Source organism: Leptonotus elevatus, chromosome 3, assembly GCF_054856555.1.
Source record: "Leptonotus elevatus isolate MCC_2025b chromosome 3, RoL_Lele_1.0, whole genome shotgun sequence".
NCBI classification, from domain to species: domain Eukaryota; kingdom Metazoa; phylum Chordata; class Actinopteri; order Syngnathiformes; family Syngnathidae; genus Leptonotus; species Leptonotus elevatus.
Window position 1 is genome coordinate 11,081,790 of NC_141241.1, and position 18,116 is coordinate 11,099,905.

At 40.5% G+C, this 18,116-nt stretch overlaps 1 protein-coding gene across 3 annotated transcripts in view; it reads right to left on the reverse strand.

Annotated features, from left to right (window-relative positions):
- Window positions 1–192: 192 nt before the first annotated feature.
- LOC147176922 (semaphorin-4B-like) overlaps window positions 193–18,116 on the reverse strand; it is a 60,102-nt gene continuing 42,178 nt past the window's right edge. For all 3 annotated transcript variants that reach the window (XM_086071752.1, XM_086071750.1, XM_086071753.1), the window contains 10 exons: window positions 17,871–17,982; window positions 17,122–17,238; window positions 15,464–15,621; window positions 11,357–11,538; window positions 9,967–10,117; window positions 9,673–9,883; window positions 9,005–9,120; window positions 7,580–7,737; window positions 6,538–6,629; window positions 193–5,330 (listed from right to left, as the gene is read on the reverse strand). In XM_086071752.1, the coding sequence (XP_085927878.1) occupies window positions 4,552–5,330; window positions 6,538–6,629; window positions 7,580–7,737; window positions 9,005–9,120; window positions 9,673–9,883; window positions 9,967–10,117; window positions 11,357–11,538; window positions 15,464–15,621; window positions 17,122–17,238; window positions 17,871–17,982 (2,076 nt within the window). In that variant the 3' untranslated portion in view covers window positions 193–4,551. The remainder of the gene's footprint in view (window positions 5,331–6,537; window positions 6,630–7,579; window positions 7,738–9,004; window positions 9,121–9,672; window positions 9,884–9,966; window positions 10,118–11,356; window positions 11,539–15,463; window positions 15,622–17,121; window positions 17,239–17,870; window positions 17,983–18,116) is intronic.

Sequence of the window (18,116 nt, forward strand, 5' to 3'; positions counted from 1 at the left end):
TATGTACATTTATGAAAAACTTTATAGTATGAGAGCTTTTTCACAATAAAATGTGAACATAGTAATACATTAATAATTTAAATTAAGGGTAAAATGAAAAAAAAAATGATTGTACTAAATAAATTGTTGGAATCAGAATATACAATACAGTCGTTTAATTATTTTAAACATAACAAAACTACTCACACAGGGGTCTGTCAAAAACATTGATTTTATTCATTTATCTTAAAAACTTTAAAATAAAGTGCTTTTTATGTACATTATAACAAAAACAACAGTCACAATTGATCTCCATTATACAAAAAATACAGTTCACAAGTATTTACACAACTAATAATTATAATAACAATAATAATAAAAAATTAAATAAAAAAAGACAAGGGAATCATGCAGGCAAGACCACATTTGTCTACTTTGTTTTTCAGTCAAATTAAGTGTATGGCGTTTAGTTGAATGAGACTGATATGGAATATCGAATGTTAGTTGTATTATGTAAATTGAAAAAAGCAATGAGGTGGCCATTACAGGAAAATGGCTGTATAATAACACATCTGGCTACATTCATGTCCAGTACAGTGTGTTACATCACTGAGGAGCCACTCAAAACGAAGCAAGCTTAATTGCTCTGGAACAAAAAGCTTGTCATTAATAAATATGCACGACAACTAAGGCAAAATGGTAACTGTACGCATCGGTTTGTGTCATCCGAAAGGCATGTGTGTGCAAAATAATAATTAAAGAAAAAACATTTGGAGCAGTCCCTAGTGTTATGGTTAGCGGTTAACAATGGCAGCGTGACCCGTGTTGTTGCGAATTGTAAATGCTGGCATGTGGCGAAAAAATAAAAGGCAGAACAACGAAGGCATTTAAAAAATATACTTTTATGAGGCTAGCAAGCATATAAAAGCAGGATGTTATTTTAATCGTGTAGTCACGTTTCCACGGGTCCTGAATGAATGATTAATGTGTTTAGTGTTATTTTGGCTACAAAGTCTGTGTTGTGTAGACCCACAAGTGACGATGTTAAGTTCCAAATGACAAATTTTTGGCACTTTTTAAACTGCAGTGCCACCTTTTAAGTTATTGAGGCACCATTTCTAGCATTGCTAGCAGCTAGTAGCCTATGGGGTAGATGCCACGGACTTCCGACTTTCGTTAAATCACACACCCACGCCGTTAATTGGCCACTGCTGCGACACACAGACCACAACGCCCCCCGGAGCACTGAGACAAGCACACACACTACTCACTCGCACCCATCCACGGGAACGCGCAACCGAGGGGCACAGGGCGGAAGCGCAAGCACCGGGACGCGGAAGTCCCGCCTCCTCCGTGGCATATACCCCATTATAGTATTAAATGTAATTATTGGCATAGCTATAGTCAAATTTTATTAAACACAGTAAAACTAAATATCATTCCTGCTTTAATATGCTTGATCCACAAACACGAGTGTTCTCATTAACTGTAGCCCATTGCGGCAGCAAAATATTTTGGGGAGCAAACAGTTCGGTTCTATTCTCTACAACACATCTTTTACACGAGGTCCCTTAAAATCTCTCACACACACGCGCACACAATATTAAGCACAGACATCCAATATAATCAAAGCAAAAAAAATAAAATAAACACAGACCACTTTTTTTTGCGCTCTACGTTGTGCAATCACACTCAATTGCATGTGACAGCCAGTTGTCAAGTTAATCTGTGTTTAAAAGGTTTTCTGCTGAAATAGATACGGCAAGTTTAAAGTTCAGTGAAATGGTGTTGTATATATTTCTAGACGTGGTGCACTATTGTACGGAGTTAGTAATATTGTTATCTGTGAGCTTCCTCCATCTTTGGGAAAAGTCTTTTTAAGTCTCGATGGTGTACGCAGAATGTTCACGATGGTCCCATTTTTCTTGCAGTTTTCTCAGTAGTTTTATTGTGGAACTTGACATCCTGTGCAAACATCCTGAATATTTGTGCTTTTACATTGTGAGACTCGAATAATGGTGAGTATGTGCAAGCAGAAACCTGTGTGTGTGTGTTGGGGTCTAATATTGAATTTTTTTTAATGCATTTTCTTCTCAATTACATTCTTTGACCTTTTAATCGATGAAGAAATGTGTAAAATTTTCCAAATTCGCTTTCTAAAATAGAAATGAAATGCTTTTCAGAGTAAAGCAAAACAATTTTTTTTAATCCTCAAAATTTGGAGATACACGTTTTACCTGTGGCAGTGCCAAAATAGATCCAGCAAAAGACCAATTTGATATTTGACTAAATTGTGAATAAATAAACTGAAGTTTTTGCAAACATTTCCTCGGTGTGTCTAACAGACTTCCTGTTTTCTAACATATCTCCAAGTCCTCGAATGGCCGCTGAACCAAGTCATCAGTCGTCAGGAACAGGAATTCAGGATTTTCCATCGCCCTTGAGTTTTGCCTAGCAACAAGTGACCACAAAAAAACATGTGCCGTGCCCAGGTAAAAGCAATTCTGTTGCTTTACATTGTTGGAGCTGCTAGCTAACAGTTTCTATTTCATTTAAAAAACATTTTTGGTGGTCTACGCAATTGAGTACATTGTTGTAGTTAGAGAGACAAACAGTAAGCGAGAGTAGTGTAGTTTTACTGGTATGTCTACCTAAGTGGTCTGCAACCAACCATTTTTTTTAAATTTGTATAAAAACCCCACTGAACACAGGATGATACTTTTAGAGTCTTTAGCAAAAGCCTCTGTGTACTTTTTGCGATCCTAAAATGAAGAAGGTGGGAGTGGTCATCACAACGCAATGGCACTATTGCATTTTGATAAATTGTTGCTTTTTTTTTTTTTTTGGCACAGCGCATGGGATGATTCAGTGCGACCCTGAAGATTATTTTTTTTTGACTCCTTGGCTTTCTGTAGTAAGTAAAGCGGGGTATGCACATAGCGACTTTTACACACAACAAGAAAATCCACAAGTTGGTTCTTACTGCTCTTGCAGATGATCAACACAGCACACATAACAACATCTGTTGTAGTGCCAAGGCTGACCTGTGAGAGGCAGCATGGTGCATCCGGACAGCCAAAAATACAAAGAAGAAATAGAAGTTGGGTTGAGGCTGTGTTCGGAATCAGTGCTTACACACTATAGTTGGCCATTAGTAGTGCTGTCTGAATTCATAGTGAGGATCTTATCTCTTATCTTATCTCACAAAACAGATTGAAAAGTGGTGAGAAGCAATATATCTAATGACATATGGTGCTGATACAGAAAAAGTAAATGCATACAATACAAAATGATGGTTGGACATCATACAGTGCTTTGTTTGCATTAATTTTGTAAAATATACTCAGCTCAAAACAACGTCATGTAATTATTTATTTATTTACTTCATAGCTGAAGTTTGCAATAATGTAACTTATGGCATGCTCGTAGTGTTCCAAAACAAATTTTCAGTTCTGGCTTTCCAGTGTCGAGTTTTTTATGCTCTCCTTGCGCTTGTGTCAGTTTCCTTCACGTACAGTTTTCCCCCTGCTAAGTATTTGACAGGGTGCTTATTGCCTCCAGAAGCCACTAGGTGGCGGCAAAACACTACTTACGGCCCAATGAAATTCCTCAACTCACTTCAACAACCTTCCTTGAAGCAAGATACCACTAGATGGCGCCAAATCAACACTGTCGTTCAGCAAATAACAGGTCTGGTTAAGGAAAAAAATAGGTAAAAGGTTCACTGTAGTCCACTATAAAAAAAAAGTGATTTTTATATGAATTTTAAAGTGATTTTGGAGTAGGTAATTAGTGAACGATTCCGAACACAGCCGAAGTTTTTGTTTATCTGGTAACTATGTATTGCAGTTGTCATTCTTCTACTTGTCTCCTTGCCATGTTTCTACTGTTGACGAGCCAGACACTCAACACAACCAATTGCTCCTCTATTTGCACCTGCGCCAGCTTCAGCAATATCGGTTTCACGTCAGGATCGCGGAGCCCGTGGATCGGCCCATCTCAGTGTCGAGCACAATATAGAAAATTGCGTAAAATGGTAAATACTGAACAGGTTAATTGCACAGGATCATCTTTTAGATGCCAGACCTTTTCCTGGCTTTGAAATAATATCGGTATGCATGTACCCCGCTTAATGCTCTCGTACCTGCACGCTAGGCGCTTGCCGTCGTGAGTCGACTTCTTCGTTTCGGGCCATACATTCAGGAGGTACGAGTCAGCGCGTTTGGCATCCTTTTCTCCGCTCCTTTGATCTGTTACGACGCCGTACAGGTCTCATCGTCCTTCATCGTCCACGCGGCCTTTTGTCCTCCAACCTAAACATGGCGGCTTTTGCGCAGCCGGGGACAGTAGACGCCAAAGGACAATTGACTTGAAGACATAAATAGTGAGAAAGCGTCTTCTGTCTTGCATTGCCACTCTCTGCATGCATTTTGTATGCAATTAGTGGCCATGAGGAAATTGACTAAAACTATCGGAGAGCAGCTGCCAAGTCCTCTCCTCAACCCTGCTGAGCTGCTTTCCCCGTCCCACGCAAAGAAAGGGCTCAAAATAAAAAGCTGCGGGGGTCTCGTCTCACACGATGGAGTCTTTAATCTCCGAGCCCAAGCGCACTCTGGGCCGGGGGCAAGTGGGCGAGTACTCCACGTGGCTCTCCTTGACGTTGAGCGGTCGCCCGTCCGAGGCGTCCGAGAAGCTCTTGCTCTCCGGCGAGGACTCCCGGGTGGGCGTGCTGCAGATGTAGTTGTCGTTGAGCGTCTGGTAGCCCTTGTGGTCCGACGTGGACACGGGGATGGTGTTGCCGTTGAGCGGCAGGCTCTCGGCGGGCTTGCCGGCGATCCTGGGCTTCTTCTGCTGCATGCTGGCGCACTCGCCCTGCTTGAGCATGGACTTCATGTGGTCGCGGTTGCGGTAGATGACGAACAAGGAGAAGATGACGAGCGAGAACGCCAGCAGGGCGCACACCACGATGAGCTCGTTCCAGTACGTCTTGGTGTGGATCTGCTCCGAGCGAGACTCGCCCGGAAGGATCATGACCTCCTCGCGCTTGACGTGCGGCGTGCGCGAGTGGCCCGCCGCCGCCGCCGCCGTGGCGCTCTCCTGCCGGGGTTCCGCTCTCACGCAGTAGTTGGCCAGCAGCTGGCGGAAGTTCTCCTCCTCCGACCAACACTCGTAGGTCTCCGTCTTGTCGACCTGCGCCACCACCACCAAGCTGCCCTCGGGCGTGGCGTACAGGAACTGGCTGGCGCCGTCGCTGTAGCGCCACTTCCTCCGGGCCAGGTTGGAGCGCAGCTTGCAGGGCAACACCCGGAATGTGTTAGTGGGGATTGTGATCAGCTGGCAACGGGACCCACCTGACACAAACAACACATTTGTCCAAATGTACACAACTTTTAGCAAAGTAAAAGCCACAACATCCAAATTCAAATTCTGGTTAAAACTGCATTAGTGGAGAGTTAAGCAGCAAACTCCAGACATTTTTATCCATCTCAGGGGGCGGCCATTTTGCCACTTGCTGTCGACCGAAGATGACATCAATGTTGCTCAGGGCTCCGGCAACAACCAATCACAGCGCAGCTTCAGAAAACAGGTGAGCTATGATTAGTTGTTGCCTGAGCAACTATAATGTCATCTTCAGTTGACAGCAAGTGGCAAAATGGCCGCCCCCTGGACATCTTAAGCAACAAATGTACCAATAAACACATCAGAGAATCTCTTTACAAAGTTAAAAAGATTATACCACGTGGGAATAATTTTTTTGCAATGCTCAATTTAGGAATATTAGTTGGAGAAAAAGCGTGGTTCTTCATTACAAATACAGATCTACATTTAAAAATATTACACAATATTTACCAAACCAACATGTGTGTTTCACGTTTTGTAAATATTGACAAGTGTTTTTTTTTGTAAAGCTGTACCAAAAAGTGTAACACATTTATTTTTTGATTGCGCCAATAATGCTGCTTTTTTGAAGCATATTGAAAATTATTTTATGTGTGAAACAAAATATAAGATTGCATTGGATGGTAAAAACATTATTACCCTTTTTGAATCTAAGAACAAAAAATTGCATGTTTTGTTGGGAACATTTTATATCCATAAATGTAAATGTGTAAACTCAAAACCTTTATTCAAATTATTTTTGGTTTAAATTGACAATTATTTTAAATCTCTTAAATTTGTAACAAACAAGAAATTTCATTTGATAATTAATGTCCATGCAGAATTATTTAAAGAATAACTCTTGAAGCAAACTGAATATTATTGTTCATATTATTCCCCCGTGTTTTTATTTATTATTTTATTTTTTTCTATGGGATGCATGTAAATTGGATTGACTGATATCTGTATTATTAATCTATGTTCAATAAATGTTAATTAAAAAAAAAAAACTAGGCCACCCCCCCTGAGATGGATAAAAATGGCTGGATTTTGCTTCATAACTCATTCCACAAATGTAATATTAATCACCATGTAATGTTTAGACTAGTGAGGTCACAGATAACATATTTTTGCCAAGAAATGTTTAGGTTGACTTCACAATAAAACAATCACACTCACGGGCAGGAGCTGGTCGGGTAGATCTGGGGCCGGAGAAGGTCCGGTTGCAAATGGCCGAAGTGTCAGCCTCCTCCACATCTTGCTGCCAGTGGCTGAGACAGAACATGACACAGAAAAACACCCACAGCTGCACTTAAGTGACATGTTGCTAGCACATGCTCTTCCATCTACCGCAAGTCTTTCATTAACGGCGTGATCACAGTGCCAGTTCAGAGTGACAAAGGGGAACAATCTTCTTTTTAACAGCATCGTGTGCAAGCTCACAATGTGAGCGGTGGTCTGTTTTTTTTTAAATTTGTTTTGGTACACAGTGTGGAACCACTTAATTGTACATTACAGTGTGTATGATAATTCAGCCTTCAAAAATGTGCCCTCTTAAAACGTCAGAAGTCACACCAGTCACGATGACATCTGGTCGGCCGCCATCAAATGGTTAGCGCCGAAGGTTTTATTTAATGTGATGTTTTTGTGACAAGAAGCAAATGAAATTGCTGTCCACCCTGTCATAAAGAGGTAACTGCCCCTTTAAGAAACCCTCTGATGTTTTCAGTAACATAAAGACCAGCATTTTGTTCAATACAGGCTGAGTAGTAGCAAAATATGAACATGTTTTGTAATTTTCACCCTATTTTGTGTGTGGGTGTTGTCAAAACTGTCAACCTTATTAACATGTCCACTCTGTCATCATCGTGAAATATCAATTGATATAAAAACCTCTCAGACAAACAAGTTTAGACTAGTCAGCTTGCTAATTGAATCATGTTGTTAAGTCAAGGTTCATATGCTCAAGGTAACATTAGCCAAAACATGTCCACCCTGTCAATGTCCACCCGGAAAGCGAGACTGATACACATTTCTAACATCTACCTAATCCAATGAAATACACATTTCTATGGAAAATTCTCAATGTATTTGTCATAAGGGCCCTTTCTGACAAAATTGGCTCTATTATCATATGTATTATTTGTATTTATCATGTGATCGTTTTTAATTTCCTCAGCAACCCCTTTTGTTCTCTCTACTTCCCTACATGCCACCCTACCTGTCAGGCGGTGCCATCCTGACATCCCGACAAAGGCGTCCGGTCCAGGCGCAGTAAGGGTCTCTGGACAGGACACACTCTCCGCAGCTTAGGTAGTTTGAGCAGTTGGCCACGGGGACCTCCACCAGGCCCGAGTAAGACGACACAAACAGAAGGCCCTGCACAACAGGACAACATGTGTATGTTGGTATTAATCGGAACCATCCAGCTTCTCATATTTCCGCAAAATAACAAACACACATCTACTCCTTCTTCCATTTTGTTGTCATAAAGGTCACAGGGTGAGCTGGAGCCTATACCAGCTGACTTTGGGTAAGAAGTGGAGTACACCATGGACTGGTCCGCAACCAATCAGAGGACACATTTAGACAAGGTAACCATTCTCATTCACAGCCATGGCTAATGGTGAGCCTTCAGTGATTCTAACATGCATGTTTTTGCAATAGCACAGTATCAAGGGACAAACACTGTATCCATGTGAAAATAGCAGCAAAGTCCTAGGTCTCAAAATATTAGACGTGGGGGGTGGACAGAGAGTGGCTAATGGGTGGCCATGGCCCCTCCTGGCCATCATGTGGTGCCGCCCCTGTTTGAACACCCAATCTCAAAACTGTGAGGCACACAATCTTACCAATATAATACACAGTTAGTTAGTTAGTTTTGTTTTGGTTTGAATTACTGATAATACTGGCTTGCTTCTCTATATTATGCCCCCCCCCCCTCAACAGAGTCAAAGTACTTAAATAAAGTTTTGTTCAATTTTTTCAAGTGTTGCAGAACATGCAAACTCCACAAAGGAAGGCTCGCGTTGATTACGACCCAAAGTTTCAGAACCGCAAGGCAGCCGTGCCGAACGCTATACCTCTGTGCTGCCTCACGCCAAAACAATTACATAGTTAAAAACAATGTAAGTAAATAAGAGCACAACAACTGCCCAGATGTTCTCTCGCTTGGCGCCAGCAGGGTAGTTAAATTGGAGGCGACCACGCATACACGCAATATTGTCCTCAACTCATTTGACCAGCTTTGATGCGCACGCTATGGAGTCTATATTAAGGCTGTCCTTTCCCAGTTGTGTATTAAACAAACATTACTGAATCATCTTGTTTGTCTTTCATCGGCCAGAATACATGGGAAAGTATCTCGGCCTTTATTAGAATGACATAATCTTTCGATAAGAGTCCATTTTGGCCCCTGGGAGAGGCTATTATGTCATAAAGAAAGGAAGGTAATGAAATTGAGCTGCGGCTAAAACACCAGCGAGGATCATAAACTCTGCTCCAGATGGCCAAATAACTCTTAAGAAAATGCGGCAGGACGGCCCCGGAGGGAAAGGATGTCTTCAGGCTGCTCGGTAAATTTAGCTCTCGTGCTGTTTTTCTTTAAACGAATTATAATCTAAAAAGATCTGGAAAATGGATTTACCCTCTGAGGGTCCAGTTCGATGTGCTGCACGGGCTGCGGTTCGGGAAACAGAACCATCTCCTCGATGATGTGCATCTTGTCGTTGGCGTTGACAGCCTTGTGCAGCTTCCCGTCATCTGCGCACAACAGGAAAAAAATTGGGTTGCCGGTTTGAAACCCGCCACATGCTAAAACTATGGACTAGAAAATCTGTGAGTCAGCTTTTCTGCACATCTCCCATGCCAAGTTTCTCTACCCATGGCATGATTAACTAGGCTGGGTGAAGATCCAAAGCCACTTTCAAGTGATGGCTAGAGTACACTGTCTGAAACCCGATTACGCAAAAAATAACAAATAAAAAAATACCGCCATCACCCCCACCCCCTCAACGCCCACATTAGATACTCTAGCTATTATGTCAAAGTCAAAAGGTAAGCAGAGCTGCATTGAGTTGTTGTATAAGACCGGACCTAATTTTAGCTAGACAAGAAAAGCAGGCTACAGACATGTTATTAAGACAGTTGGGAAGGTTTGGGAATTGTGAAAATAATATATTATATATGTATGATATCCTTTAAAATAAGACAAAGATTTATTTGAACCCACCCCACACACACACACACACACAGTGTAGTACAGTTCAGTTCTATAAAGCCTAAAGCATGACAGAATAGTTTTTTTTCCCCAACCTGTTCCGATGAAGAGCACATCATAGGCCCTCTCCATGCCCTGGATCTTGTGAACGGCGATCTGCGTGTAGCGCACGCTGCGTTTCAGCAGCAAAGGGGCGCTGCGGATCACGCTGTCCATCAGGAAATGGTCCTTGACAAAGTTGAGCACCTTGTCGGGCATGTGTAAGGACGACTGGATTCCCATTTGCCTGGCGTGGTTGGTCACACACTGCGCCGAGCGGGGGAATACGAGGCGAATAATTAAATACGCGTTCATCCAAATAGTGAGTATGCATTTGTGACGCAACTCACCGCTCCGGGTCGCGGTTCTGGTGCAGGGTGGTTGTACGTGTACCACTGCTGGGTCTCCCTGTTGACCTGCCTGTAGCGCCCACTGAAGGCCCGCTCCACCTGTGCCATGGTGAAGGCACAAACTGCAGAGCTGCCCGATGCTCCTTTGTACCTGTTAACAAAGTTACAAACTGAAATAGTGTTGAACGTGATGTGTCATTGAATAAGTAATGTGGTTGCTATGACACGTTTAATAAGTAAAAAGTGGTCAGCTGTCAATGCTTTTGTTATGGCTAATAGTAGAGATAGAGACCTGGTCTGGCAACCTACAAAATGAGGACTAAAACCACACTTATAGTTTATAGTCCACTATTCACGGGGGATTGGGACTTTGCAGACCAGCGAACAGCAAATAATTGAGCTGAAGAAAAAAAAAAATGGAGAGAAAAAAAGTATTTTAAATAACACTATTTTCAACAACAAAAATAAATCTTGAATAAGTGGGGATATACTGCAAATTAAGTGATTTAAAAAAAACAGCACTATTCCACCTTGAACAAATAACATTTAAATATTTAAAAATATATTGAAAAAAAACCAGCTGAACTTTATTTCTAGAGCATTTTAAAATAACCATTGCTGTATACAAAGTGTTGTACATGGAGTAAAACTTAATCACACAATAACTTATTATTATTAAACATATTTGTAAATTTCAAGATTTTTAAAGATATCACTCTTTGTATTTATTTTTTTAATTTTGATCTCAATCAATTAGAATACAATATGTTTTCATTTGTTTCTGATAAATTTGTTTTACCTCTGTTTTAATTAGTAACTACATTTGTAATAACATTTATAGTTAAATTAAGGTATTTTAATTTATTTTTTAGTGCGTTTTGTATTTAACGTTTATGTACCGGTAATTCATAATACATTTTTTGTTTGGTTAATGTATTTTGTCAAGTTCATTTTCATATTATTTTTTTTTAATTGTAGTTAACTTTTCATAATTTTCACAAAAAGCAACTATTAAATTGAAATAACCCTCAGTGAAGAAAATAGTACTTTTTAGCTCTGAAAACATTGCAAAAAAAAAAAGCAAAACAAATTGTAAAAATTACAAAAACAGATACGAGATTTAATTTATTTGAATTAGAAATATTTTTTTTAGTAAAAGTAATCGAGAGATGTTTGCCATGACTTTTTAGAGATTATTTGAGATTGTTCAGTGTCATAAGTGCCTGATGAGGTTAAAAAAAATACGTTGTCATATTTACAAGATAAAAAGTATCTGATAAAAGTAACATGGTATTTAGCCACAGTATATACTGTTTTTAATTATTATTATTTTTTTAATCAAACCGGCCAACCACAGGATAACGTAACCACCTATCTTTGTGTGTCTTACCACTGTGACGTGAAGACGCCGTAGAAGACGGTGCTCTCCCAGCTGTCCCCCATGGGCTTCAGGACAAACATGTCCTGGATGATGTTGAAAGGGAATCCGTCGTCAGGCAGGGAGCACAGGAGCTGGGCCTTCAGGAAGGTGGTCCACTTCTTCTGGAGCACGCGCTCGCCACCTCTGTCGCCCTGGATACAAGTGTCAACAAATATGTTCACAATTGGCGGACATTTTAGACAATTTTATGCATCCATGGCAACATGCGTGGGGAACACCCTTTTCTACTGTTGGTTGTAGAATAACTTTTTTTCCTGGTGAAAGGAGAGAGTCTATACTTTCATTTGATCGATTTGGATACTGATCGTAATATTCTGTGACCGGCAGTGGATTTTAATGAAAGCTTTTAGGGTCGCGCCTCACAGGAAAAATCTTCACATAAACACTTATCGGACAACCTCGTAGGGCCCTGCTAATTATCAGCGATCCTGTAAACACGCGGCCAAGCGAGCCAGCAGCCAGGTGGCTCGTGCGAGGGCGGAACCAAAAACAGCCAAATCTCAAGGCAAGTTGCAGCAGCGTGAGGGCCTCAATAACCCTGAACTCCCTTACAAGAGCGCAGGGGAGGGAAGAACATGCAAGAATTGGAACACTCTCTCCCGCTGCCAGCTCTTAAACATGAACAATCATCTCGCTGCGTGTTGAGGTGAGGCCTGGTGGGACTGCTGCAGGCCTGGGAGCCAATTAGGCTGCACTACAGTAGCCTTTGCTCGTACAGTAATGAGGCGCAAGCATTCCTGCTCTTTCAGCTGTCCACTGCTCTTGTTAAGTATGCTTGTATTGTACTTTTACATGGGGGCGACTCCCCCAGATAGCTGGACTGTGAAAATACGGCTCTATGAGAATCTTTACAGAGAATACAAAGCAGAATAATGAAAAACTACACTAAACACAAAAAATTACAGTGAGGTTGGGCTTCCGGGTGAATTCAAAAGTTTTGAGATGGTCAAATTAAGTTGACCTGTAAAGGTCATAATTATCATATTTTCCGCAATATAAGGCGCACCTAAAAGCCTTTAATTTTCTTAGAAGCCGACAGTGCGCCTTATAACCTAATGCGCCTTATATGTGGATCAATATTGGTTAAGTACGCTCCATCTAGTGGATGCTTAACGCAACCCCAGCCACTACAGCAGCTTCTATTCTATGCCCCTTATAATACAGTGCGCCTTATATATGGGAAACGTTTTTAAATAGGCCATTCATTGAAGATGCGCCTTATAATACGGTAGTTAATTTTTCCTAACATGTTGTCAAGTTACAGTAAAAGAGTGCATTGATGTCAATAGTTATTGTATGACGTACAGAAAGACTGAAATATATAAATAGTAATGGTTCATGAATTATAAAAGTCTCAAAAAGGAAATGACATAAGTGTGCACATTGTTTTCAGTTCACCAATACTAATAGTCATATCACGATACAGCAATTAAGTAATCATTTCCTTGGAAAATATGTCCTTTTCCACAGTAATCATACATAATTTAATTAGGGGAAAAGAAGAAATGACTTTTCCATTTCAATGAAAAGCAGATACGTCCAATTAACGTGGAAACCCCCCAATGATTAACTGCTAAATATTTTATAAAAATTAAGATAATAGGATGGATAGATGAATGAAACAACGGTTTTCCGTCCTTCTCAGCTATTAAAAATAGAACACTTTCCCACAAATCTCACGATGTCATCAAAACATTACCTTCATAGTTCACATGGAAATTTGCACAGATGGAGTTTAGCCACCTGATTGCCTTGTTTTCCCACGCTTGCACCCCCCCCCCCAAAAAAAACCATGTATTGAAGACTAAATTGCCCGTAGCTGTGAATGTGACAATAATTGTTTTGTGTTTCTTTTGCAATTGGCTAGCGTCCATTCCATGGCTTTGACATCTGATGCTGTTGTAACTGTATTGTGCTATATCGCCATTTTCTCCCACCCCTGATAAAAAGCAGCAGTGTTACGCTCAAGTGAGTAATCCGCCACCTTTTCCACATCCCCACATCCAGTGTGCACACCTGAATAAACACCGGAAAGCCTGAGTGGGAGAAAGGGAGGAAAACACGTCGGAAAAGAAAAACAACAATTCTCGAGCGGAATGACTTGGCGAGGACGAGCAAAACAGTAGTAGGAACACGGCGGGAAACCTTCAAAGATGTTCAAAGATGGTCCGCTTTATCTGACAGCGCACACCCTGGGCTGCGGGGGAGTCTGCCAAGATTAAATAAACACTATTAAAAAACAAATATTTGAAATAGCCTGTGCTTAACCTAGAGAAGGGAATGGGTGCATGTTGTCGGTATTTCGTTTGAATTACCAAATGTTGCATCGTTAAAGTAAATTAATATTACCAAAAAAAATGGCTAACAACCTTTCACCGGTAAGACAGATGTTTTGACATTGACAAAAACAGTAAACCTCAAGTATGACTTATTTTTTCGGTTTCTATGCATTGTCATTGCGGGAAATGTTGCCGTCAACATGCTGCCTCCAGTGCAATACGAGCCCATTGGAAAGAAACACGCACAGTTTGGGGTTACTTTCACAATCATTTCCATATACAGAACCCAATGAACGCACTCGCCGCACCCCCAGGAGCCAGCCGAGCGCCAAAGCTTAGCCTTGCGGGAGTGAGTCATTAAGCTGTCGTTTAGATTTCATGCTGTCCCCCTCCCGACCAATATGCTCAATAGCAGCGCTGGTGAACAACAGCAGGAGGCGCTGGCCTTGCGGCAAGAACACAGAATGCACCTTTGCATATAAGAAGCCAGGCAGCCATTTCATTGATTAGCAAGCAGTTCCATGTTGAGTGAGTTTGTATTGTGGCCAAATCCTCATCATTATTAACTAGAACTGTTTTCCGTTGCAAACATATTTTACAGTTTACATATTTTGTATTTGAATTATTATTATTTTTTTACGAAAAGTAAATAATGTCTACATCAACTGTGTTGTTACTCTTATGTTTGGAATAGTACAACTAAAGAAAAAGTAGTATGCCATATAATTACTTGAGTAAGCGGATGTGCAGTATTCCGTGAAAAAAAAAAAATACAAGTACTGAGTGTCCTATGAGTAACATAGGTTTATTACATTTTTATATAGTGCATGAACGACAAATGGACAAAAATATCACTTTAAAATAATATTTTTTTTTCACTAAAATAACAAAGTAAGCCCAATTAATGGCCTTAAAGCTGCTTTTTGTAACAATTTGCCCAAAAATATCTTTACAATCGCCTTTTCATTTGACCATTTATGACTGGAACATCTTCTAATTAGTAGATTAACACCTTAGCTGTTCACAATGGGTACTCCTGCAAGCCTCTGGCTAATAGTTTTCAGACTGGATCCGGGTTCGAATTTCCCGCCCTCTGTTTGCGGATGTGACATCATGTGCGCATTGAAGAAGAGAATATTCCATTTTGAATTGCTACTGCCACCTGCTGACGAAAAATTTAACTGCACATACCGTTTTTCACATACACACCAAGTACATTACGTCACATCCGCAGACAGGGCGCGGGAAATTCTAACCCGAATCCAGTCTGAAAACTATTGGCCAGAGGCTTGCAGGAGTATCCATTGTGAACAGCTAAGGTGTTAATCTACTAATTAGAAGGCATTTCACTCATCAATGGTCAAATACAAATCTTATTGTAAAGTTATTTTGGGGAAAAAAAAGTTATTTTAACTTCCTTTAATTAAACACATGAATGCATGACCAGAAATGTTGTCATCATTATCCAATGTACACAAAGCAATACTATGTGTGCAGGTGAGGAAGGCAGTGCAGAAGTTGATGACACATAAAAAGAAAAGTAGAGAAAGATTCACACGCAAGAACACTAAATGTGCTGAAAACAAGTTTGTACAGTCAGACAGAAAAAAGCGAGTGATGCACGATTTCCATCACGCTTCATGCATGTTCCAACGTGGGAGCGTCCCGCCTTTCTCTGCGTGGCAATTGTATCCACGTTAAAGACAAAGGCAGCTGGAAGCCCGCCGTGTCTGTTTTTTTTGTCGCTTTTTGTGCAGCCGACCGGGTGTCGTCTTACCTTGCACACGCGAGCAATCCTCGACACAATGGTGTTGTCGAAGAAGTCAAATTCCTTCCCCGCCTCGCTGAAGAAGAAGTAAACCTTGTCGTCATCGCCCACTGGGTTCCCTATTGGCTGACTCTCTTCTATGTAAGCCGAGCCCACAAAGACGGGATCTGTGGAAGAAATAGAGCAAAACAAACAAAAACGGTATCATTGTGTTTTGCTTTTACATTGCTTTTGTTGCAAAATGTATAAATAAGTCAGTCCTGGGAGAGTAGATGGAGCTTAAAGCCTGGCTGTAATTGCACTCAGATGTGTCATCAGCATGAATTACCTACAGATCCAAATTAGACAAGAGGCCTTAATTGTGCACAGCGCTTACAAAGAGCATGCGTGCCCACTGACAGAAAGTCCGCCATCTAAAGACCTCGTTGCATGCATTAAGTGACTTGCTAATTAGCACTACAGATACATAATGGCAAATAATGAGTCTTGTGTTACCCCAAGTTGGGTTTGATGTTTTTTTTTTTTTTTTAAGTTGCAATTCAGTCCAAATTTGGGGAATACAGTGGTGCCTTGAGATACAAGTGACCAGACTTGCAAATTTTTCAAGATACGAGCCATCAGCCGGACATTTATTTTATTTTATTTTTCAAATATGGATGCTGCATGGTGGCAATTAACTCAACTCAGGATTTTGTCCCTTCATGAACAATTCTTGAAAAAAAAAGAGGCTTCAAGATGTAGAGATGATTGCAAACATGATTTGAGGTTGACTAGACTATAAAACAAAGAATTAAACATCCATTTAATCAAATCACCTAACTTTGCTTTCCTAAAGGCGGCTAGCTTAATGATAACGCGCTATAAAACACCATAGACAGGTTAAACTAATAGCATCAGGGCTGCGATGTAACTTTTTAAGAAACAGATATTTGAACACAAACTATAGACAGGATCATATCATCATACTCACAGGTATATTTTCTTTATCCTATGCAAAAAATGACTACTATTACTGCAGCTTACAGAGGAGCTGTGACCATCTCCATGTATACCCGTATGTCTATCGTATACTACTCCAAGGTGGCCAAGGCACGCATGCCACAAGGAACAGCACAATGTCCATTGAAATGAAGAAAAATGTAGCTAATTAATTATTTACAGTTTCTTAAATGACTATACAGTGCCTTTAATTATTATTATTATTTTTTAAATATAAACATTACACAATTGTTTCTGGTGAGAAGCTAGAACAAATTAATTGAATTGCCATTCCTTTCAATGGGGAAAGATAATTTGAGATACAAATAATTTTTTTCTTTGTTTCCCTTGTATTCTGTACTACTTTTTAGCACCATTCAGCTACAAACTGCTTGCAACTGTTTCTTAACAACTGTGCCATGGGCTAAGACAACCCCATTCATATACATCCATGACTTTGCAACCATTCACATTCATGGCCAAGTTAAAATCTTGGAGATCATGAAAAACCCACACAGCAGGGGCCTGAGCTGAGCTTTGAGCCCAGAACATCTTGACAATAAGGCAGACGTGCTAACCACTAGTTTACTGCGCTTCCCCAAAACAAACAACCTCATTCTATTTTATTAAAAATATACATACTGTACAATCACAGTAGAGTGTAACGTGAGGGTTAATGGAGTTTTTACCTTGCAGCCATTTTAGGGAGTTTTCCGTCTTTAGTGCCGTTCCTTGGCCCAAACTCTTATAAATGACAGGCTCGTTCCCTTGGAAGTTGCTGACTGTGCCAGTGTACAACTCACCATCTAAAAAGTGAAGAAAAACATGTCATGTGTTTAAAATGGATGATTTTATAATGCAGCATAATCCATTAGAAAGAAATGTTATGCTTGTGTTAAGAGTGAAGAGAAAGTCTGGTTAAGCCAAATACTAACAACCAGCTCATTATTTACTGATCGCGGAACCACAAATAGAAGAAATGGTAAACGGTGACTCATTAGGAATGGTGGGACATACATTTTTAACATATATTCCATGAAATTGTATTCATTTATCCCCAACAGTCTCTTCTTCTCATTTATGTGGATAGGCTAATCGATTTTGTGTTTTCATGTCAATCTAATAATCTTCCTTCAGAATCAGTAGTGCTTGCCAATGCAACTTTAACAATAGTAATGGACTGTTGCTTTGACCAATCAATTTAAAATGTGTCCATATAAAGCAGTGGCCTTTTATGATCAGCATATTTCCGTCCTCTGGTAAAATTTGCTACAGCTATAGTGGTCTGCAATATATAACACATTTCATAATTAGCTCTTTGATGTGTATTTCATGATTGGATGGTCAATATTAATATTGAACTGTCCAGAGGATGTCCTGTTAAGCATAGTTATGTTGTTAATAGTTTTCAAAAAATTTTAGTGCATAGTCTGCGTACCAACAATGATGGCGGTGGATTTGTACTCGGGATTAAAAGGGCAGCGGCTGCGTCCGTCCTCCATTGCCACCTCGCCGGCGTCGTCCTTCGCCAGCGTGAACGTGGATGTGTTCTGCAGACAGACAGGCAAGGTGTGATGATGTCATCCGAATAACAATGACCTCAGCAGCCTCGAGCGCTAAAATACACAAGAGAGCGCTGACTTACTGGCAGTGAGGCCAGTGAGTAAACAGGTTGTCATTTACC